Genomic DNA, 25,030 nt, shown 5'->3' with positions numbered 1-25,030 from the left:
TTCTTGTTTTGCTCAAATATTTATTAATTTTACTTGTAATGGATGGATAGTGATCCTTCCACCCATTCCTCGCTAGCTAGGTCCTCCTGTGGTCTGCAATATGTATTTGCAGATAGTCTCCCAAGAATTAAGGGTATGAATTGAGAATATTTCCTCAAAATCTCAATCGTCCTCTTGCAGACTCAGTAAATGATCATTAGTACCATGCCTTTATCAAGTTTAGCTAGAGGAATGACATTGAGAATTTCTCAGAATGAATATATAGCATTTCTTCATTTTGTTTCGTACAACTATTTGAGTACCAACTATGCCAGGTAGAAGATGGGTAGAGGTTGGCGGAAGATGAGTAAGACCTCAATTCTGATCTCAAGATGCTCACAGGTGAGCATGCAGGCTTCTAACAGATAGGTAATTCCAGTACAGTATGTTGTAGTTCAAGTAAGCATGAGTCTGTGGGAGTCAGACAACAGTGGAGCTGACCTATCGAGGTGGGAGTGGGACGGAGTTGTGCAGGTTCAGAGTGGGCTTCCTGGAGACAGTGTTTATATGGCAGATGTTAGTAACACAGTGGCTAATGTCGCAGTTGGTAGAAGATTGGGTTTCTGTAATGGCACCCTCTTCTTGTGTTCTTCTGTTCTTTGATGCTTTCTTCTGGTCCCATTCTTTTTCTGCTATTAATCCTTCAATTGTGGGCTTCCTCCAGGCTTTTGTTTTGGGCTGCTTGTCGCTCTGCCTTGGGAGGGTCATGTTCCATTTTGTTATCGCCTGTGCTAATGACTCCCCACCCACATCTCTAGCCTATAGGGCTTTACTGAGTCTTCCACATCCTGGGTGTGACCTGACGTTAGAATGGGGGAGTCCAGCAACAACCAGACGTGTTTACCAACACTTTAAAGAGTTAAATACTGCCCCACTTGGTAGTTTCCCAGTACCAACAGAACTGTAAATCCAAACGTAGTAACTCAGATATATCCAGGTGATCCAGAACAATCGTTATGTCAAAGTTTGTATGCTATAATAAAGATCAAAATCTAAAATGAAGACCCCTGAGGCCGTGCCTGAGAACCACAAACCTCATTTTGAGAAACACCAGACTCTCTAATCTTTATTTCTCTTTAGCCTACACATAAGGCCCTGCTCAGTCTGGCTTTCGCCTGTCTGTCCCATACTATCCCTTGACATCCTACCCTTCTTCCTCCCAAAATGGGCTGATTCTTTTTCCTTAGCACCTCACGTTCCCTTTCCTCTCTCTGTGAGGAGTCTTTTTCTCTTTTTCACTGAAACCTTTGAGATCCAGATCATTTCCCTCGTGGTGTCCCTAGAATGTGCATACATGGTACCCATAGCTACTCCTGTTTGCGTAAGTACATAGTATGTACAGCCACGTAATCTGTCACAAGTTAATGATGCTGGTCTTAAAAAATTGATGCACTGTTGAAGCAGGAAGGCATTTACTGCACTGGGCTTATAGCCCTTGTGTGTGAGAGGTACAGTCAAGAAATCTCCCTGTTGTGTGCTAACCTTAAGCATAGAGTCTTTGAAGAGAAGAGCTACGAAAATTGATGTCTGTAGTTCTGTCCCAATCCAAGTCAAATGAATAAGTAATAACTTGAATTTTTTTAAATCAGATGAGTTACCCATAATTCAAACAGAACTTTATGTTAGATTTTATTTTTGAAGAAGAAGAAGGATTAAAGGAAGTCATCGATGAAGACTATAATTTGGTCGTCTGTAAAGATTGTAATTTGGCATTTTAGGCAAAATTATTTCCTTGAATAATAAAACAGCACAGGTGTGATGCCCTTTGCCAAGTGTCCCCATTTCATCTTAGCCTGTGTTTTCTTTTAAGAATTAGTATATATGGGCAGTTTGTTTCTTGTTTCACCATAATACCAAGGTTTTGGAAAATGATGTGATTTCCCATCCTCATCTTTGCCGGAAAGGGAATCAGTCACAGGTGGACTTTGCTGTTTCACCTGTACGTGTGTTGAGAGTCTTTTACTCAGTGTCCTTTTGGATAATCCGGATCGAGTAGATTTCTTTTGAACTCGTGGAAGATGAATTCTTCATGTACTTACTACTACTAATAGAATGAATGTATTTAATTCTGTCACTTCAGAACAATGATTTACTGACAGTTAAAGAAATCAGAGGTAATTCCCTATTTTTACAGATAAGCAGCAAAGATGAAGATTTTTTAGACCTTTCTGTTGACGTGGAACAAAACACATCGATCACTCACTGCTTAAGGTAAATGGAGAGTTACTTATTTTGGAAGTTTAATGAATATCTTTGGTTTAGAGTACTTTTAAATGAATACACAGTTTTCTGGTATAGACTAAAGAAATTTATCTTGAATTTTACACAGGGGTTTCAGCAACACAGAAACTCTGTGCAGTGAGTACAAATATTACTGTGAAGAATGTCGCAGCAAACAGGAAGCACACAAACGGTAATGTAATGTTTTTAAAATTTGGTACTAGTTCTCTGGCAGTGGGTCATGTAGATGGGCTTTCGAGCTGAAAGTTATGCCTGAAAATCTACAGAGTAAAAATGCCTAGTTTTATCATTAAGTAATTAAGACTCACTAAGTTATTCCTGGGTAAGCAACAGTCAGCTCTGCAACCTCCAGTGATTTTCTCCACTTAATGAAAGTTGTTTAAGAATCATCAACCAGGGGCACCTGGGTGGCTCAGTGGGTTAAGCCTCTGCCTTTGGCTCAGGTCATGATCCCAGGGTCCTGGGATCGAGCCCCACATCAGGCTCTCTGCTCTGCAGGGAGCCTGCTTCCTCCTCTCTCTCTGCCTGCCTCTCTGCCTACTTGTGATCTCTGTCAGATAAATAAAGAAAAAAATCTTAAAAAAAAAAAAAAGAATCATCAGCCAATACAGTTAAAATACTTGACTTTGGAGCTTGCATGCTTTATGTAAACTTGGTCTTGGTGAGGAGAAAGAGTGGGGATGATCCTTTTCCTCACCTCTACTGTCGCTCCTGCTAGCCCCACCTAGGATCTTGTGCTCTCTCTCATTTGGTATTTGGTGTTGAGGAATGGAATCGCATCATCACCATTCTTATTATTTTACTTTTTCTTTTGGAATACTCTCAAGCTCAAAGAAAAGTTGTATGAACAGTACCAAGAATGCTTATTTACCCCAAACCACTCAAACGTAAGGTATGATGTCCTGTGATCGTGAACACGTGAGTGGCTGTTTCCTGCCAACAGGGAAGTTTCCCTATTGCCATAGTCACCCCCTGGGGCAAGTCACGCTGGCATGTTAACTGTTCTAGTAGAAGGTATTTCATTAGCACGGATGTCCCAGTACTGTCCTTTCTGGAACAAAACGATCCAGTTCAGAAAACACGTTATCTTTAGTACTCATGTCTCTTTTGTCTTTTTACATTTGAAACAGTCTTTTCTTGGCTTTAAAAATCTCGACGCTTTTGAAAATTATAGATTTATTTTATAGATTGTCCCTCTTTGGGTTCATCTCAAAGATTGCCCCTCTTTGTGTTCTTATGATGAGGTTCAGGTTATGTATTCTGGTGGGCATCTCACAGAGGTGATGCTCTATTCTCATTGTATCCTCTTATCCATGATTCCAATTTGTCTCACGTGTGGGGTCCCTCAGCCCACTCCTGAGACACACTGGAAGGACTCGCGAGACTCTGCATGTATGGTCAGGCCCAAAGCCAAGGCTTGTTACAGGGAAAGATGGCAAAGCATCTCCGCAGAGCAGAAAGCCAGGGGAGCTTCCAAGAGTTCATTGCCATGGAGTCCCGCAAGACACCTAACCTCCTTCAGTACTGAGTAGGATATGGGGGAGGTGTCGTCTCCCCCGGAGGCTCATTACAGACCTAGTGTCCAAGGTTGTAAACTGAGGGTCAGACATGTAGGTACCCCTCTGTCTTCCAGAATTCTAGACCCTCTGAAGGAAAGGAGGTGTTGAGTGTAAACCATATTGTTTGTCCAGACAATTTAGGCCTGTTGAGACACTCCCATCATTTAGGGAATCGTGGGAACACTCCTCAAATCCAAATTCTCGTATGTTAACCAAGGACTGTCCTTGCCAGCAGGCCTTTCCAGAAATAGTCTGAGGCCTGCGAGGTTAACACTTTCCTGCCTATCCAGTTATCCAGTTATCCGGTGCTGTTCTGTTAGAGCACTTGACCGTGGTGATGTCTCCCAGAGGTCTTCACTATTAAGCAATGGTTTTGTCCATTTATATAATTCATAAGTATTTTGTGTGGAGGTATTTTGAGGTTGTAAATATGCCCATTCCTCATCAGACTTCTAATTTTTTTATTTTCTAAATCTCAGCATGGACTCAAGGATTTTTTTTTTTTTTTTAAATTCAGTGGGTAATGCTCCATTACTATTCGGCCAGTGGGGGCCCCTTCAAGCTATCACCCGTGTCTTTTTGGCATGTCCCATATTCTTGAGTGACCCTTCACTTTGTAGCGTAACAAGATGTTCTGTGCTCGTCTTGTACTCTCCTTGCCCCAACTCTGGTATCAGCCATTTATCCCAGGAGGACTGCTTTCTTACAGGAGGACGATGATGTTTAGGAAGCAGGACTTTGGTATATAGGTATGCTCACTGATACCAGGATGTCTGTGTTCCTGAGCCCCCTAGTGAAAAGAGCTGGACGGTGTGTGTGTATGTATGTATGTACTCCACACATGCTTATGTCTACCTGTCTATATTATCATGGATCTGTCTATATTGAGAAACCATGAAGTCACAATTATATCCACAGTTTCAGCCAACACCATAGGGTTCATTCTAGTTTTGTCCTTTTTAATATTCATAATTTCCTTCTGACAGTACAGTATCCTTCTGTATTTACTTACTTGGTTAGTGACCCTGTCCATAACTGATCTTATCCCCTCAACCGCCATGTGTGCACACAACTCCATATTGCACAGACATGCTTTCTGCTCTGCTCAGTCTTCTCCTCTCCACTGCCTGCCCAGATGTCTACCCTGGAGGGCCCTACCTACCTAAATGGTTACACTGAACCGTTCATGAAAGGAAGAAGAACTTAGATTTTTAAATGACTGTATTTTTATCTGTATTTTGACACATGTATCTATTAGGAAGGGAGAGGTTTTAGGTGATGGGCCCAAATAATCAAAACAGAGTACTCATTGTCCCCTTCTATTAGTGAAGACGATTAGAGTACCTCCCCTAAGTTTGGTTATGTCATAGGGGTTGATAAATTAGATTAACCCTGAAAATGTTGTAGAAGGTGCCTAGGACCATTGGTTAAGGAAAATAGAGTTGAGGACGAAGTGTAACTCAGAGGAGTGCAGTGACAAACTTCTTTGGCTCCATGGAGGTAAGTGCATCTGTGAGCATGAGCTGATCTTCATCCAGAATCACAAATAGCCAGACATGAGTAATTAGAAATTGTCCAGCAACTCCAGCTGCTTGTTTTGAAGACATCCATGTGAATTTAATATAGTATTTAATGGTAGATCTTTTATTAATATGTGTGGGAAATACATATACTCTGTCAAGAAATTAGAAAACACAGATTAAGTATAAATCAGTTAAGAATCGTTATTTATAAAAGCATTGTTAACATTTTTGTGTGTATCCTAGATTTTTAAATAGTGTATGTGTGTACACATGTAATTCTTGAAATGGAATTGAATTCTATGTAGAGTTTTATAATTTTTCCCCTTAATAAATTATAGACGTGTCAGTGAAAGTATACTTTATATCATTCTTCAGAGGGGCTGCATAGTACTTTTTATATGGGCATGCCATAATCTACTGAGTTTCTCAATCTAATAGTTTAGATTGTTCCCTTTTTTCAATGCTATAAGGCTTTGATAAACATATTTTGTATGTATACCTCTACCCATACACACATTTTCACACAGGTTTTAGGCTGTTTCTATAGGATAAATTGTGTGTGGGTTTATGGAAAGATAGCAGTACAGAAATCATTTTCTACTAGGATCTAGTGTCAGCCCTTCTCATAACTTGCATTGTGATATTGGGCAAGTCATTTAACCTTTGGGGTCTCACTTGATTAGTTGCTCTCTAAGATCCCTACCAACTATAGAAGTCTATAGTTTCTAGTCTCAGAATAAAAGAATAAGATAGTGGATATACAGATCATCATTCTAATTAAACAAAAATCATTTTGACATTAAAATGTTTCAGTCTGGGGGTGCTGGGTGGCTAAGTTGGCTAGGCATTTGACTCTTGATTTCAGCTCAGGTCTTGATATCAGGGTTATGAGACCGAGCCCCCCCCCGTGGAGTCTGCTTGGGATTCCTCTCTCCCTCTCCTCCTATCCCCCTTCCTGCTTGCAAACATTCTCACTTCCAAGTAAATAAATAAATAAATAAACAAAAGGTTTCAGTCTGAAGGACAAAAACCACATGATCACCTCAGTGGATAAAGAAAAGGTATTTGATAGAATTCAAAACCTGTCTATGATAAAAAACCACTCAACAGAGTAGGTATAGAAAGAACATACCTCAACAGAATGAAGGCCCTCTGTGACAAGCCCACAGCTACCATACTCAGCGGTGAAAAACTGAAGAGCTTGTCCTCTTGGATCCAGAACAAGACAAGGATGTCTACTCTTGCCACTTTAATTCAACATAGTGTTGGAAGTCCTAGAGCAGTTAGGTAAGAAAAAGAAAAGAAAAGAAAGACAGCCAGATGGGAAAAGAAGTTAAATTATCTCTGTTCACAGATAATATGATCTTGTACGCAGAAAACCCTAAAGATTAAACAACAACAACAAAAAGCCTTGTTAGAACTAGTAAGTATTCAGCATAGGTGCAGATACAAAATCGGCACGTGCAAGTCCATAGCATTTTTGTACCCTGACTTGAACAGTTAGTGTATAATCTGAACAATCTGAAAAGATTGTTGAACTATCTGAAAAGAAAATTAACAAAATAATCCCAATTACAGTAGTATCAAAAAAGAATAAAATATTTATAAATTGACTTAACAAAGGAGGCCAAAAACTTATGCACTAAAAAAATAGAAGATATTGCTGAAAGAAATTAAAGAAGTTAACAAATCAATGAAAAGATACTCTGTATTTGTGAATTGCAAGACTTAACATTAAAATGGACATAGTACCCAAAGCAGTCTGCAGATTCAGTTTAATGCCTACCAAAGTGTCAATTGAGTTTTCTGATGACATAGGGAAAAAAACATCCAAAATTTCATATAGGAAATCTTAAAGGTCTCTTAAAGCCGAACAATCTCAAAAGAAATAGCTGGAGACCTTATATTTTTTAACTTCAAAATATATTATAGAGCTACAGTAATCGAAGCAGTGTGGTTGTAGCAATAAAGACAGACATGTAGGCCAATGGTATAGAATAGAGAGCCCAGCAGTAAATCCTCATTTATATAGTCAGATGATCTCCAAGAGTGCCAGTGCTACAGATAGATAACGTATAGCTTCAACACATATTTTGGGAACACTGGATATCCACATGCAAAAGAATGAAGTTGGACCCTTATACCATATACAGAACTCAATTCAACATGGATTAAAGACCTAAACGAAAGGCCACAACTATAAAACTCCTTAAAAAAGAAACACATGGGAAAATCTTCATGACATTGATTTTGATAATTGTTTCTTTTTTTTTTTTTAAAGATTTTATTTATTTTTTGACAGAAAAAGCACAAGTAGGCGGAGAGTCAGGCAGAGAGAGAGAGAGAGAGAGAGAAGCAGGCTCGCGCTGAGCAAAGAGCCCAATACGGGGCTCGATCCCAGGACACTGAGATCATGATCTGAGGTGAAGGCAGCGGCCCAACCCAGTGAGCCACCCAGGCGCCCCTTGATAATTGTTACTTAAGTAGGACACTGAAAGCATAAGCAACAAAGGCAAAAATAGGCTGGACCATAACAAACTCAAAAACTTCTGCATAACAAAAGAAACAATAAATGGAGTGAAAACGCATGAATGGGAGAAAATACTTGAAAACCAGTATGTGATAAGAGGGTAATATCCAGAATACATGAAGATCACCTATAGCTCAACAACATAAACCAGGGGCCCAATTTAAAAATGAACAAGGAGGGGCACCTGGGTGGCTCAGTGGGTTAAAGCCTCTGCCTTCGGCTCAGGTCATGATCCCGGGGTCCTGGGATCGAGCCCCACATCGGGCTCTCTGCTCAGCGGGGAGCCTGCTTCCCCACCCCTTTCTGCCTGCCTCTCTGCCTACTTGTGATTTCTGTCAAATAAATAAATAAAATCTTAAAAAAAAAATGGACAAGGATCTTGAATGTTTTCCAAAGAAGATAAAAAATGGCCAACAAGCATATCAGAAGACACTTAACGTCACAGATCATCGGAACTGCAAATCAGAACCACAGTGAGGTATCCCCGCACACTTGTTAGAAAAGTCACATCCCAAAAGAAAATAAGTGTTGGTAAGGGGGAGAAATTGAAACCTTGTATACCGTTGGTAGGAAGGTTAAGTGGTGCAGCTGCTTTGGAAAACAGTATGGAGGCTCCTCAGAATACTAAAAACAGAATCACCACATGACCCAGCATTCTTGCTTCTAGATACACACCCAAAAGTATTTGAAAACAGTGTATCAAAGAGATTATATGTACTCCTTTGTTTATTGCTGCAGTGTTCACATTAACAAAGAGGTGGAAACAACTTAAATGTCCATCAAGAGATGAATGGATAAAGAACATGTGGGATGGACATCTAGTGGATATTCTGCCTTAAAGCAGAAGGACATTTGGTTATACCAACAGGTGGATGGATCTTGAGTGTATTATGCTAAGTGAAATAAGCTAATCACAAAAGCCAAAAAGACACATTGTAATCACAAAAAGACAATTTCTGGATGACTCCAGTTATATGAAGACTCTAAGTAGTCACATTCTTAGCAACAAGTAAAATGCTGGTTGCCAGGGTCTTGGGGGAGGGGCAAAGGAGAGTTGTTCAGTGGGTGTAGAGTTTCTGTGTGCAAGATGAGAAAGTTCTAGAGATCTGTTGCACAACAATGGTGCTAATTGGAAACACTGCTATACTATACATTTAGAGAGGGATAAGATGGTGCAGTTTATGTTACGTGTTTCTTAACCACAGAAGAAAAAAGCATGTGGTTTGGCCTTCATTCAGACTATATATGCTCCTATATGCAGACAATGTGTTCCTCAAAACCAGAGGTTTCAGTATTGGAATCCTCAAGAATAAATTTGGGAGATGTTACCATAAAAGAAGTATTGCATGATCAAATGAGTTTGCTCTATAATAAAATTTCCTTTTCATTATTTATTCATGCTTCATATTACAGACTCTGAGAAGACTCAGAATAGGAGAAATTTATCTTTTTATCTAGCTTTATGCAGAATCTATCTGCACAGGGACTCCTTTTAAATGGCCCACTTGTTGGACTGTATAGGGCTGTATACCCGGGCTTGGCAGATGTAGGTGAACAGCCAGAAGCTGATGCCCAGTGGGAGGATAAAGCCCCTGAGGAAAAGCAAAGTGCTTTCCCTCAGGGAACTGGAATGTGAGGATTAGGATTCCGATGGCTTTGCTTTCCAAGGTGTTTTCCTGTCCTCTGGGCGTGGGGGTGGTGGGGGATGTTTTTTGAAGCTGCTCTGCTGTCACTCTACTCTGCCTCAGAGCAGGGTTCAGTGAGTGGCTGCACCGGGGGCTGAGCCCGCCTGACTGGTTCTCTGCTAGGCGTCCTTCCTCTCTTCACTCTTCACTTCCAGGCCTGGGGCCGGCCGTGTGAGGCATCGGGGAAGACCCGTGCGGTGCCCAGGTCAGCAGCATCGAGGTGTCATGGCCTCTGTCTCCCATCTACTCTGGTCTAGTCGTTGAGGTCCTTCCTGTTTCTGAGGGCAAGTTCTTCCGTTTTGCTCCATTTTCACAACCAGCTCCGTATCCGATTCTTCCATGTGCAGGTCCTAGTCACGGCTAGTGTCATGTTGGCAGCCTTGTCATGGCCACATGCCCTGTCACTCCTGGCATGTAGCCTGCTGTAACAGGATACCGTAGACTGGGTGTGTGACAAGCGCCAGGGGCGTCCTTAGAGTTCTGGGCGCTAGCAGTCCCAAATCAAGGCGCCAGCATGCCCTGTGCCCGTGAGGGCTCTCTTCCTGCTTCCTCGAAGGTGCCTTCTCACACCGCGTCCTCACGAGCTGGAAGGATGCTGGCAGACTGTCTCGGGTCTCTGTTACAAGGATACCAGTTCCATTCCTTAGGGCTCCAACCTCATGACCTAAGCATCTCCCGAGGCCCCGCCTCCTAGTACCATCACGTTAGGTTTTGAGCATGGGACCTTCTTGGGACTTTGAGGGGCTGCCTTTCCTCTCAGTGCTGACAACTCAGTCATGTGGTGTCTTCGTCACCTTTGGTCTAGCCTGTGTTCCCCTCTCACTCCTTAGCCTGCCTACCCCAGGTAGGCTTCTGGATGGGGTAGTATATGAGAATAATGGGATTTCATGTGTGTACAACTACGGAACTCTTCTGTGTGGTCATAACTTCTCTGCTGGGGCGCCTGGGTGGCTTAGGCAGGTAAGTGTCTACCTTTGGCTCAGGTCATTATCCCAGGGTCCTGTGATCCCCCACCCCCTGCTCGGCGCGGAGCCTGCTTTTTCTTCTCCCTTTGCTGCTCCCGTCCCTCATTCTCTCTCTCTCTTTCTCTGCCAAATAAATACAAATCTTCAAAAAAAAAAAAAATAAGAAGGACTAATCTGCCAACAGAATTTTATTAAGTTCTTAGGTGCTTGTGTTAGCATATTAAATTTCGCTCTAGCAGAGTTTGCCTATTAGTGCCCTTTGGCTCACATTCACCATACAGCCCTCTTTGCTGGGCTCACAGGGCTTATACAGATGGGAAGATATACTTTAAAAGAGTGGCTTCTGGCTTTTCTTGACCAGGGGGGAAGGGTGAAAAATCAAAACAGCAGACAGCTTTGGAACCTGGCACCTGCGTTCCTGGGGCCGTCTGTTGCCTCAGTGGAGTAGCTGGTATTCCGGTCTGGGAATGGTGGCAGACAGTGCCCATTCTCCAGCGCTCCCACTCCTGTAGGATGCTCTCACTCTGGCTCCTCTCCGAGGGACTCCCCTTGGTCTGCTGCTGAAAGAAGCTTCCGAGAGTTTCTTTACCCCAGTGGCTTTTGACCAGTGGATGGAGATGAGACTGGAAAACCCAGTTACCTTGCTGTCTGAGCAGAGTAGAGAATTCAGAGCTCAGAGCTGAAGCTGCCCTCTGTGCCACCTTTCCAGAGACTGAATCCTTAGCTGGCTTCTTCCTTTTCCTTCTTGGCTCCCTCCGGTCAGGGTCTGCTTCTGGCTAATTAGACCCTGAATAAGAAGGATATGATTGCTGCCTCTTCTTACAGTGCTTTGATTTGTGACCTGGTGTGTAACGTCGGCAGTGCATTTTTGCCAAGAAAATAAGTCTGCCCTTCCCTGGTTTTCTAGAAAAATATTTGGATTAGGTTGGAAGAGGACATGCTTGTTTTTAAAAAATCACATTGCTGATAAGCATACGTTTTCTGCCAAGATGTAAAATTTCTGTAAAATTTAAGTGGGGTCAAAGTTTCTTTTCTTTAGGAGGAGAAGGATGCTATCTATTATTTTAAGATGCCCCTTACATATTTATTATTATTACTTTGCTAATTTAGGAATATAAAGAAGTCTTTCCATTTTTACAGTATTGGTCTTTAGAAAGAACCTGAGGACAAAACATCATTTCATTTAGAACTATTGTATCATCCCCGACTGAGGTTTATATGTTGCTGGGTTCAGTTCGATAATGTTCTCTTGATTTTCATATCTTTGAAATATCATGAGGGGTATCATTAGTCTGTAATTTTCTTAAACCTCTGTCAGGTTTTGGTGTCAAGTTCATGCTGGTCTCAAAAATGAGTTGGTGATATGAACATTGGAGTACAGATGGCCCTTTTTTTTCACGACATCTGTATCTTTGGGGTAAATACCAAGTAGTGCAATTGCAGGGTCATAGGGAAGCTCTATTTTTAATTTCTTTCTTTTGAGTGTGTGTGTGATGGAGCTGTTCTTTATTTTATTAATTTTTTAATTAATTTTTAATTTTTTTACAAGCATATAATATATTTTTATCCCCTGGGGTACAGATCTGTGAATTGCCAGGTTTACACATTTCACAGCACTCACCATAGCACATACCCTCCCCAATGTCCATAACTCTACCACATAGTCGCCAAACTGTAGAAAGGACCAAGATGCCCTTCAACAGATGAATTGATAAAAAAGATGTGGTCCATGTACACTATGGAGTATTACACCTCCATCAGAAAAGATGAATACCCAACTTATGTATCAACATGAACAGGACTGGAAGAGATGATGGTGAGTGAAATAAGTCAAGCAGAGAGAGTCAAGTGTCATATGGTTGCACTTACTTGTGAGCATAAGGAATAACATGGAGGAGATGGGAGATGGGGAGAAGTGAGTGGGGGGAAATCGGAGTGTGGGGAGACAAACCATGAGAGACTGTGGATTCTGAGAAAGAAACTGAGGGTTTTGGAGGGGAGGGGGAGGGGGGGTTGGGTGAGCCTGGTGGTGGGTATTATGGAGGGCACGTACTACATGGAGCACTGGGTGTGGTTCATAAGCAATGAATGTTGGAACACTGAAAAGAAATAAAATAAAAATGAGTTGGTGATGTTTCCCTTTTGCATAAAGGGGCTTGTGTAAGGTGGGTGTAGGCACAGGCATATCTCACTTTACTGTGCTTCACAGATACTGCATTTTTTTTTTTTAACAAGTTGAAGTTTTATGGCATCCCTGAGATAAGCAAGTCTAGTAATGCCCTTTTTCTGATGGTATTTGCTGACTTCACGTCTCTATGTCATATTTTGGTCATCCCCACGGTATTTCTGACTTTTTCATTATTATTACATTTGTTACAGTGATCTGTGATCAGTGATCTTTGATGTCACTCTTGTAGTGTCGGGGTTACCATAGACCATGCCGTATAAGATGATGAGCTTACCTGATACATGTGTGTGTCCTGACTGCTCTGTCCACTGGCCATTCCCCCACCTCTTCTCCTTTCCTCTGGCCCTTCTGTTCCCTGAGACACAACGAAATTGAAATGAGGCCAGTTAGCAGCCCTACAGTGGCCTCTAAGTGCTCAAGTGAAAGGAAAACTCACATGTCTCTCACTTTGAATCAAAAGCTAGAAATGGTTAAGATTAGGGAGGAAGGCATGTTGAAAGCCAGCATAGACTAAAAGCTACGTTATTTGTGCCAAACATCAGCCAAGTCGGGAGTGCAAAGGAAACAATCTTGAAGGACATTAAAAGTGCTACTCCTGTGAGCATATGAATGATAAGAAAGTGAAAAAAGTTCTGTTGCTGATACGGAGAAAGTTCGAGTGGTCTGGAGAGAAGAGCAAACCAGCCCCAGCATTCCTTTAAGCCAAAGCCTGACCCCGAGCAAGGCCCTAGGTCTCTGTGATTCTGGGAGGGCTGAGAGAGGTGAGGAAGCTGCAGAGAGAAGTTTGAAGCTGCAGACTTCTGAGGTTGAAGGAAAGAACCAGCTCCGTAAAAGAAAGTACAAGGTGAAGCAACAAGGGCTGGGGGAGAAGCTGCAGCGAGTTCTTCAGAAGGTCCAGCTACAACAGCTATGAAAGCGGCTACACACCACAGCAGGTTTCCAGTGTAGACAAGACAGCCTTCTACTGGAAGAAGATGCCGTCAAAGACTTTCAGAGCTAGAGAGGAGAAGTCAGTGCCTGGCTCCACAGCTTCAGAGGACTCAGTGCCTGGCTCCACAGCTTCAGAGGACAGGCTGACTCTCACGTTAGGAGCTAATGCAGCTGGTGACTTCAGCTGAAGCTGGGGCTCACTGACCATTCCGAAAATTCTAGGGCCCTTCAGAATTACTCTAAACCTACTCTTCCCATACTCTAGAAATGGAACAATGAAGCCTGGGTGACAGCACGTCTGTTTACAACATTACTGAATATTTGAAGCCCACTGTTTAAGACCTGCTTCTCAGAAAAAAAATTCTTTGAAATACTGCTGCTCACTCACTGATACTGTGCCTGGTCTCCCAAGAGCTCTGATGGAGATGTGCAATGAGATGAGTGTTTTCATGGCTGTTGACACGGCATCCGTTCCATAGCCTACGGATCAAGGAGTCATCTTGACTTTCCAGTCTTATTCTTTAAGAAATATATTTCATAAGGCTCTAGCTGTCTAGAAAGTGATTCCTCTCATGGATCCGGGCAAAGTCAATTGAATGCTTCCTGGAATGGGATACTATTAAGAACAATCAGAAGAGGTCAAAAATATCCACATTTGTTTGGCGTTTGGAAGAAGTTAGTTCCCACCGTCCCTGAGGACTTGGAGGGGTTCAGGCCATCCACGGAGACAGTCACCACAGAGGTGGTGGAAACAGCAAGAGAACTGGGGTTAGAAGTGGGGCGGGAAGATGGGCCCGCACGGCTGCCGTCTCATGATCAGACTTGGACGGATGAGGAGTTGCTTCTCGTGGATGAGCCAGGAAAGTGGATTGTTGAGCTGGAATCTGCTCCTGGCTCAGATGCCGTGAAGAGTGTTGCAGTGACCACAAAGGATTTAGAATCTAACATCAACTTACCTTAGAAAGCAGCAGCAGCTTTAAGTGGACTGACTCTAATTCTGAAAGAAATTCTGTGGGTGAAACACTTGAACCTCCTCCTATGCTACAAAGAAATCCTCTATGAAAGGAAGAGCCAGTCGATGTGGCAGACTTTCTTGTCTTCCTTTAAGAAATTGCCACAGCCCCCACCAGCCTGCAGTGGCACCGCCCTCATCAGTCAGCCACCATCAGCAGGGAGCCAGGAATCTCATCCCCAACAGAGAGATTATGACTTGTTAAAGTTTTAGATGATGGTTTGCCTTTTTTAGCAATGAAGTATTTCTTAATTAATGTATCTGCATTGTTTTTCTAGACGTAATGCTGTTGCGCATTTAATTAAATAGTAATGGTATGGTGTAAATCTAAGTTTAATATGTACTGGGAAACCAAAAATTTCATTTCACTGGCTGTATTGCGATATTTACTTACCTGTAGTGGTCTGAAACTGAACTCCCAGTATCTCTGTGATAAACCTGTCTCCTGGATTATTCCAGTTTTTCACAATATAAGATAACTCTAGAAATTTTTTTTTTTTTGAGAAGTCTTATATTTGAGATGATTTATTTCCCTTCTAGAAGTGGGATTACTGAGGCAAAGACCATAGAGACTCTTACACTGCTGGATTTCTTTCCAGGAATGATTATCTGTTTATGTTTATTCTTACTAATCTTTTTCAAAGGTCAGGGTAGAATAGTAAATGTTTCTGGAATAATAAGCTGCCCACCACATTTAAGATTTGTAGGATGCAGATTTACTATAATGCTACAAAATGATTCTTGTTTTTATTTCATTATAGACACTGGCTTTGTAAATTTCATTTTTTAATTATGAAAAGCGTTTTGCTTCATTGAACACATACAAAATTTGGTTCCGCTACATTTGTCAACTATCTGTCATGTGCCAGGCATGTTGTTGTTCAGTAGAGAAATAAAATGGGGGGAAAAAAAAGGTTTCTACCTGTCAAGATTTCAGATCCTAGAAGAGAAAAACCCACAGTCATCTAAATATTTTATGGTGTAATAAACCGTATACGCCCACAGTGACTCCGCGAAGTGCCGATGGGGGATTGAAGGGAGGAGGTACTGATGCCAGGGTTACAATGTGAGTTGAGCCGTCAGAAGAATAAACTTCCGTTAGATGAAGTAGAAGTTCAGAGGTCGTGCCAGGGAGAAAAGGCACTGAAGGGCATACTAAAGATTGTCCAAAATGTGAAAGATGGCCAGTTGTTTTACAGTTAAAAACTTTTCTCCTAAATTTGCAGGTCATTTAACTCCCATCCTAGAATACATGTCGTCCTCATTCTTCATCTGGAGCTATTTACCTCTGGCAAACCCCTTTCACAGAATGGTCTTTAGTAATGCTTTTCTCACTGCGCCTGTCCTCCACCTGTTAGTGAGTTCTACTGACCGATGGAACAAGCAGCTCTCGGTCTCCACGCACACCCAGAGGAGTCAGCAGCTGTGAGGAACCGCTTTTCCTCCGCCCATCGTGTCGGCCTCCTGTGCAGTCCGCCCGATCCTGGGGGCCTGTATTTCAGAATACAGATTTCTGAAGTAACTTTGTTCAGATTTCTGAAAAAAGGACTGTTTTGAAGCTGTATGGAGTACAAAGTCCTGTTACATTGTTTGGTGCTGATGGTTGGGGTGGGATCTTCGCAAGACATTCGGGATGTTGCTTCGCCGATGTAAAAATAACGGGTAGGAATACGCAAAAGTGGTCAGTGCTGGGCTACTCACACTTTCCGTGACCTGTTTGTTAATGGAATCAGAAAGTTTGAGAGTTCTTTTAAAGATGTGTTCTGAATGCCTTTCCTGAAATTTTGTTTCCGTGTTTATTTGAATAGGATGAAAGTTAAAAAACTGCCCATGATTCTGGCTCTGCACCTGAAGAGGTTTAAATACATGGATCAGCTTCATCGATACACAAAACTGTCTTACCGGGTAGTGTTTCCTTTAGAACTTCGTCTGTTTAACACCTCTGGTGATGCGACCAATCCTGACAGAATGTACGACCTTGTCGCCGTGGTGGTTCACTGTGGAAGGTAAGCGCAGCCGTGGGCCGTGCGGGCCAGGATCTCTGTCCGTGGGGCAGGTGTGCAGGATGTTCTGTACCTGCCATTCGTGGCTGGCGTGGCTTCGTACAGTACCCCCTGAATGTCCACGCTATCCTACGCAAAATGCAGTCCTATTAACAACCTGCCACGGTGTTACTGTTAAAGGGGGAATGCAAATCACTTAGCTGCTGCTACTGTGTTCTTAACAATAACGACACCCTTAGAGTACCTTTTCACATCCTAACTTAACGGTGCCGTAGCCTCTTCAGATTCAGGGACAGTTCTTAGGTTTCCCTCTGCTTAGATGATGCTGGGGTTCCTGGAATTGCTCTGCTCACAAGACCGTGAGCTCTGAGATTCCTGGTCACAGCTGGGCTCCCTCCCCAACTCCTTATTCCTCTTCTCTCACTGCAATCCCCCTGCCGCCTTCCCCTCCTGGCCTCCTCAGACCTCTCTGAGTTTGGGGGGCCGTCTCTGGTAGCAGAACAGGCACTTCTTAAAACAGGAAGTGATCCTCCCATTAACAAAAGATTGAAAACATTTTCAAACCTTATTTTCTACTGACAAGATTTACTCGTAGTTACGTTTCATAGGAGAGTGTAAAGGGTTTAGGTTGCCGCATCCTTGCCGCGGTGATGCCTATTGCCAGCAGGCCTGTGCCTGCCCAGCTCCCGTGGTCCTGCTCCTGCGTGTCTGGCATCTCGCGGATTTCCGACAGGTGCTTCCGGACTTCGTGCGTGTGATCCTTTCATTCCCTCTCAGGGCCCAGCTCCACTGTAACCAACTTCCTCAGCTCTCCTCCCCCCAGCTGCCCCCTCCTGGGTGAGGCCTGTAGGTCGCACTACCCCTGCAACTCCGCTTTTATATCGTATGGGGCCCCGTATGGTGTTCTTGGAGAGGTCTCTCCTGTGCTCACGGTGTCCTCAGGCCAGGAGGCTGTGGTGCCTTTCTGAGCCCCACAGCAACCAGCAGTTATTAGCCCATGGGATGTATTCATACCATACTGCACTGAGCGTGTCTTGTGTTCAGGATGCACGTCCCTAAGCCACGGCTCTTGTAGGGTGAAGTTTACCAGCCTTTCTTCTCTTACTAGTTTCTGTAGTGAACATTTGTCTTTTGTCCTTCAGACTGCCTCTCTGCCAGAGGAACAGGCTGCTACCCTTTTCAGTCTCACACCCAAGGGTTCTCAGCCCACCCGCCTCCTTTCCTGTCTGGCTCTGTTCCTCTGCCTTTCTGAGACTTTTTCTTTATGTTCACCACAAAATTTAAAAAAAAAATTCTTATCATCTCACTATGAAACAGAAGACTCTAGATGACTCCTATAGGAATGGGGAAGTTTTGTTCTTGTTTTTTGGTGGGTTTTTTTTAAAGTTTTTTCCAGTATTAAAAGCCTTTAAAAAAAAAAAAAGGTTCTGAGGTATTTTCTTCTGTGGAGAAAGAACGGTAGTGTTGTTTTGTCATTTTGTCACCTGAGGTACTCGTCTCACCTAATAATCAGAGGAGCCTAGGCAGGGACACATGGGAGGGTTCTTATTCTATTATCTGATTATCTGATGTTGCTATTCACCATAAACAGCACTTTGTGTTGAAAATTATCTCAAATTCTATAATATAATAATTGTAATAGAATTATAACTTAAAGAATTACATAGAAGCTTTTATAATGAGTCATACTTAATCTGGGAGAGGTTAAAATCCTTGCCATGTCCTTTATAAGCAAAAGATTTTTTTGAAAAACAAAACAAAAAACAAAAACAAAAAAATCCACCTGCATTTTAATGCATTTCTAGATTTCTTTATTCCAGATTTGTTTAAAATGAGCTGCAGAGGCAATTCCAAGAATTATAATGACTAAGATCCAGGTACTTAAAAATAGCACTAATAATACTAGCAAAATGTCATTTGTTTTTAAAGAAGTAGGCGGGGTTCCATGGTGTAATGGTTAGCACTCTGGACTCTGTTTTTAAAGAAGTTTCTGAGGGTCAAGCTTGATTTTAGAACTATAGATGTGATATGTGTTTTTTTAGGCATCACATGGTATTTTTCCTCAAGAGAAAAATGATCGCCAAGGGAATAAAACAGAAAAAATTCTACGTATGTTCTGTAGTTTAACTCAGGGCGCTCTGACCCTTGATCCTCTATCTCTCCCAAATGCTAAAAAATATATTTAAATTTTTCAGAGAAGCAAATTTGAAAATTATTTTAAACATTATAATTTAAAAATTATTGCAAAGACCACAAAAAATTTAATAGCATAGATGTATGTAAATAGAATGCTGGTTATAGCTCTCAAAGTAGATACTGATTATTTGATTATAAAATTGAAGGCCAGTTCACATCAGTGTAGCTTGATATTTTGGGGAGGAATAGATAAGGAGTATTTTCATCAGTTTCAGTTATTCTCCTTTATAAAACATGATGTCAAGGGCATAGAAAAGTGGTATTAATAAACATTGTATATAATTAACTTCTCTTTCTCTTTGTTTTAGTGGTCCCAATCGAGGACATTATATCGCAATAGTTAAGAGTCATGATTTTTGGTTATTATTTGATGACGACATTGTAGAAGTAAGTAGTTCCTGAATTTCTTATTTTTATTCAAAGTTGTGTGTGTATTTTACTTTTCAGTTTTTTACTCCCAGCCTCTCATTCATATGACAGGTGATGAATATTGGGTAATTGTTGAAGTTTTCAGATTGTAGTCTGATTCCTGCTTCTTACTCCCCAATAGCCAACCCAAATGCTTGAATGGTCAGGTGACCTTCAAAATGCATAGAGTAAAACAAAGAAAAGCTTTCCACAAGAGAACTAGATTTAAAAAGTCTTTCATTGTCTAAAAAAAAAAAGATTGAGCTATAATACACGTACAGAAAGTATATGGACCTAAAACAGCACTTGAATTTATTTATTTATTTTTTTAGATTTTATTTATTTATTTGAGAGAGCTCACAAATAGGCAGAGAGGTAGGCAGAGGGAGAGATTGGAGGAAGCAGGCTCCCCACTGAGCAGAGAGCCCGATGTAGGGCTCAATCCCAGGACCCCAGGATCATGACCTGAGCCGAAGGCAGAGGCTTTAACCCGCTGAGCCGGCCAGGTGCCCCAGCACTTGAATTTTTTATGTGTGGGTTTGCATACACACGTATGTATGTGCACATGCACACTCTGTAACCACTCTCCAGACCAAGGGAGAGTACATTGGTAACACCCTCCGATAAGCCCCCTTATCCTTTTCCCGGTCAGTCTTCACAGTTTTCCCTCCCACTCCCCACCGTCCTCTGAACCCACTATTGATGACTGATCATTATGATTAGTTGTGCCTCTGTTTGACTATAAATGGACTCCTCCAGTGTGACTTCTTTTGTATCCAGCAGTTCACTCTTGCTGCCTATGGTAGTGGTTCTTTTTTATTGCTCCGTAATTTCTCATTGTAAGAATATAACAAGTTAGAGATTTGCCTTTTTATCCCTTCCTGACTATTCTCAATAAAACTGCCTCAATCACCCCTATCTAATGCTGGATATACGCACTCATTTTTCTTGGGTAATTGTTAGGTAGGACCATAAGAAATTGCCGTTTTCGTAGGTCACAAATGGTTGGGAATTGGTGGTTTCAAGTGGGTCAGGTAATTCTGTTCCCTAGGAATAGACTTGCTGGATCGAAGGCTAGTTGTGTGTTCAGCCTTACAAGACAATGCTAAACATTTCCTCAAGGTCTCCGTTCCATTCTGCCTTCCTGCCAGCTACGTGTGGGAGCCCTGTTTACTGCACTTTCTCACCAATACTAGGCATGATCAGTCTTTTTAACTTAAGCCATTCTTGTGCAGAGCTGTTTTATAAACATAAGCAGGAAAATGAGAGGCACGATTCTAAGAAATGTGCAAGACTTTACTGGACTGTAGAGCTCATTTCTGTACTAATATTTCCATTTTGCCTCACAGAAAATAGATGCACAAGCTATTGAAGAATTCTACGGGTTGACATCAGATATCTCAAAGAACTCAGAGTCTGGTTACATCCTTTTCTATCAGTCTCGGGACTGAGTGGGACCGTGATGAAGAGATACTTTCTGCCTCATTTCTTCTCTGGTTATTTTGGAAAGGATCAAGCACTGATTTTTCAAGACAAGAGAAATGCAGGAAGCTCAGGGGGCAGTAGCACACTTTGCACACAATAAAGCAAAGACTATGGATTAACACGCTCTTCCTATCATGGTAGTTGATTTATTTGCTCAGGTATCATGCTGTCTGTGCAGTTCCACACAACAAGGAAGTGAAATCAGAGATAGCAGCTCCTCTTGTAAAACAGCCTTCCAGTAACTGATATGCATTTCTCTTTATTAATTGCACCAGTAATGAGTTGAACTCCTTGGGGGTGCAGTAGAAAGACTAGGAATCTGTGCTAGGTTGTATTGATCATTTAAGGAGATCACACCGAACACACTGCGTAAATTTGCCCGTGTTGAAGCCACACAGAAGGAATATTTGGTGTCTTTTCAAGTGTAAACCAGAACTGCATTTGGGCCCAACACTTGCGGTTGCCTTCCTGATGTCAGAACTCAGCTCACTAGAATCCAGTGTCAGGAAGGCAAATATGTTTTGCTTCTCTGAAGAAGCTTATAATAATATACAGTATATGTATATGTAGGGAACAATTGGTCAAAAGTGGCTTTTTGTTTCCCCAAGGGGAAAGACTGGCTTTGTAATTATCATTTTTTTCTTATTTATTTTACTTAAAACTGGTAGAGTCTTAAGTATTTTGTGAAGTGCCCATGATTCTGTCAGTAAATTTGAGCATATTTTTATTAGTTTTTGTCAGTTTTACTAGTCCTTTTGTTTGTTTCTATTTTGAAGGTGAATTTTAAACTCTATTTTAAAGTCCTAGGATACCTTAAGAAAAATTTGCTATGAGAGGAGGTAAATACTCTTTTTCAGGAGGAACTGATATCTCTGGCTAATATTTGTCCTTTGTTAGCATTTATAAATCAGTTGTTCAGCTTTAATCTCAGCAGCATAAAAAACTGTCAGAATCTCCCTGTCACAGTTGGAAGGATGAAGGAACGTGTGGCCCCGTGGGGGCGCACCAGTCCTGAGCACTCTCAAGTTCTCGGACGTTTCAGGATGAGGCCGTGCTTGGAAAATTGGTGTCGTAGCAGTTATGTTGTTTTCAAACGTCATTCTTTACCCGGGAAAGAAGTAATCTGTCAGAACCCCAGCAGCCCCCGAGGCTCGCTGCACACACCGACGAAGATGAAGTGTTTGTGGCGCAGGCCGGGCACACGCGGAGCAAGTCCTTTTCTCTTCCTCCCACCCCCTCCCGCCATCTTCACAAACCTTACTGGAAGAGTGTTCAGAGATTACACTTTGCCTTTGTTAAGACTTTGTTCTGTTGGGAGTTTGAAGAAGTAATATATGTCATGTCAAGTGCACGTGAACCATGGCGGTCGGCACTTTTCCACGCATCATTAAGTTGTCGGACGGTGGCCAAACGTAACATGCAGGAGATGATTGAATACAGAGTCCAACTCACAGCGATCAGGCCTTGGATGTTCTTTAAGTCCCTTTAGGAAGTAATTTTTTTTTAATTGCTGTAATTTTCTAAACTTCTTTGACTAATACTGTTGAATATGAAAAAAAAAACTTTTTTGTCTGCTGCTATTTATTAACATTTATTATCTGTATCTGTTAGCTCAGGAAATGACTTCACCTACTCGTTCCATGAACTGATCTTTAACAGGGTCACTTGGCTAATCGGGCTGTTTCAACAGATGTGCTGGGAGAATATGATGTATTTTGACAACTTGCTTTTTAAGATTATAGTTGCTAAAACCTGACGCTGGCTGGAGTGGGTTTGTACAAATTATGTAGCCTGCCCAATGACTACATTGCACAGAGAATCATGACTGAGAATGTGGGGAAGGTCACAGACGTGGAAGTGGATACATTTTTTTATTTTGAGGCTTAAACCAAATTGTCTTGGAACTCGAGGCTGTGTTTCTGCAGCGTTGAGCGCAGAGAGACGTAAAGTGAGGCTGAGGCAGTCTTCACTTGAGTCAGGCCACAGCATGGATAAGAGAGATAGATGAAGTCATTTGCATAGAGGTACAGCATTGGAATACTTCGCTGTGTTTGTTTCTACATTTTGCATTTTTAAAAAATACAGTAAAAGCAAGGTTAAATCTCCTATTAAAGCAAGTTCTAGCATTTTTATTGAGTTCTTTGGTAGTCACACACTGTTCACATCTACACCATGTTTAATAGTATGATTTGTCCAGGGAGGGACTGTGCGGTGATGGTTCTCAGTTTCCTTTTTACTCTTAGTACAGCTGCATCTACATAAAATGTTTTGAAGCTTATACTTTGAAAACAAAGGGTTAGGGTTGGGGGGGAAAATGCAGGTATTTAGTAAGAAAAATGACCCATCTAGAAAGCATTGTGAGGTTGTATCTTGGTTGACTGTGATTGAAATGAGGGGCGGGGGTAGTAAAGGGTGGCTGACTGCTCTCTAACCATGTACATGTTTGTTGGGATGGCTGTCCCATATTTTTTGTATATTGGAATAAAAATTTCTATAAATTATCGTAACTGAAAGTAAATATTCTAAATTAAGTCTCACTGCTAAGTCCTATGGCTTCTGTCTTGGAAACTTCACCTTTAGAAGATTGCTTAAGACAGGAACCGTGAGACCAGGAAAAGGGAAAAAAAGGACGTGTAATATATGGGTCTTGTTGCCTCTAACCATCAGTATCAGGTTTTTTTCTTTTTGGTGATGGCAGTAGAAAGACCTCACTTTCATAACATACTACTCTTGATACTTTCTTTAAGGACACTTTTCATTAAAGATTCTCCCATGAGGTATTTAACTGGGAGCCGGGAGGCTAAGGCGCTCAGGTCCTGGCTCTTCAGTGAATTTAACTGTGTGACCTTGGGCAAGTCACTTAACCTCTCTGTGCTTCAGTCTCCCTATCTTGTAAAATGGGAGTAATACCTACCTCACAGGGTTGTTGTGGGGATTAATTAGATATAATGTCTGTAAAGCATCTAAGGTTCTTGAAGAAGGCGCTATATAAATACAAAATAATATCTATTAAAGTTGGTTTATTTGTGCTTGTGGGCTTTTGAGTGTGTTTTTTTCTCTCTGCCTAAAATATCTTTGCGAATTAGAAGAAGAGTTGACCCATGAACAACACGGAAGTTTGGGCTGTGTGGGTCTGCTTTTAAGTGGATTTTTTTCGATAAACATAGTACTATGAACATGGTTTCTCTTAGGATTTTTCTTAACATTTTCTCTTCTCTAGCTTTGTTGTCAGAACAAAGTATATAAAACATACAAACGGTGTGTTAATGGCCTGCGGATGTTATCAGTAACAGGACAACAGTAGACTCATAATAGTTTTTGGAGAGTCAAAAGTTAGGCAGGGTTTCATCGACTGCCTAGACACGGTGCCCCTTACCCCTGGGTGGTTCCAGTTCAACTGGATACACTAGCAGAACGGCCTTACTGCTTTTGCTGCGAACTTACTCCCTCTGTTACCCAAAGAGATTGTCCCAGAACAGCCTTCAGCAGGTGTAAAACAGCACGCGCAGTCACGTGTGATCCTCACGTCCCTCGCATCCATCTTTCCATAGTAGCACTGTCTTTCCCCAAATCCGAAGATTAAAAATGTAAATTTAGGATCACAGACTCTGAGAGGGGCAAATAGGTTAAAGGGCAGCATTTTTAGCACTCCTTGCCCCTCCCAGTGTAGCAAAATCGGTATGTTGGGGGTATTCCCCCTGTGCTGGAGTACTCGAAGCCCTGCTCCCCCGCTCACTGACTCAGTAAGTAGGCGCTAATCCTGCCTTTCTGTGTAATCCACCTCCCTCGCTCTTGGGTGACCATCCCGGAAACACTCTCGGGTACTCATCTCTCTGAAGGAGCGCAGTAATGGGTGAACTAGATCATCACTGGGGACCTTAGATGGCATTCTCTCTTATAAACATCTGTATCACACACCTTGTGTGGAAACTTTAATCAATGAAAGTGTCTGCACTCTCGAGAGCTGCTCGTGAACCGTTGCAAAGCCAAGACTTCCCCTCCCTTTATTCAAGTTCCTTCGTTACCCAGTACCTGTTTCTCTTCTTTTGAAGCTTTTTTTTTTTTTTAACTTTGTGCATTTGTGTTTTCTTTTTTTTTTAATTTTTTAAAAAGATTTTATTTATTTTAATTTGAGAAAGAGGGAGAGACTGAAAGAGATGTGAGAGGGGAGGAGACCTGAGGTAGAAGCAGACTCCCCACTGAGCGAGGAGCTTAATGTGGGACTCGATCCCCGGATCCTAGGATCATGACCTGAACCAAAGGCTG

At 41.9% G+C, this 25,030-nt stretch overlaps 1 protein-coding gene across 3 annotated transcripts in view; it reads left to right on the top strand.

Moving 5' to 3' along the window:
* USP12 (ubiquitin specific peptidase 12) overlaps nt 1-23,793 on the top strand; it is a 102,530-nt gene extending 78,737 nt beyond the window's left edge. For all 3 annotated transcript variants that reach the window (XM_082700742.1, XM_082700740.1, XM_082700741.1), the window contains 5 exons: nt 2,174-2,250; nt 2,369-2,452; nt 16,481-16,678; nt 19,180-19,258; nt 20,629-23,793. In XM_082700742.1, coding sequence (XP_082556868.1) covers nt 2,174-2,250; nt 2,369-2,452; nt 16,481-16,678; nt 19,180-19,258; nt 20,629-20,730 — 540 coding nt within the window. In that variant the 3' untranslated portion in view covers nt 20,731-23,793. The remainder of the gene's footprint in view (nt 1-2,173; nt 2,251-2,368; nt 2,453-16,480; nt 16,679-19,179; nt 19,259-20,628) is intronic.
* Nucleotides 23,794-25,030: the final 1,237 nt, after the last annotated feature.

The sequence above is a fragment of the Mustela nivalis genome (genome assembly GCF_964662115.1).
Source record: "Mustela nivalis genome assembly, chromosome: 15".
NCBI classification, from domain to species: Eukaryota; Metazoa; Chordata; class Mammalia; order Carnivora; family Mustelidae; genus Mustela; species Mustela nivalis.
The sequence above is the reverse complement of the archived record's forward strand: the minus strand, read 5'-3'. Positions and strand labels throughout refer to the sequence as shown.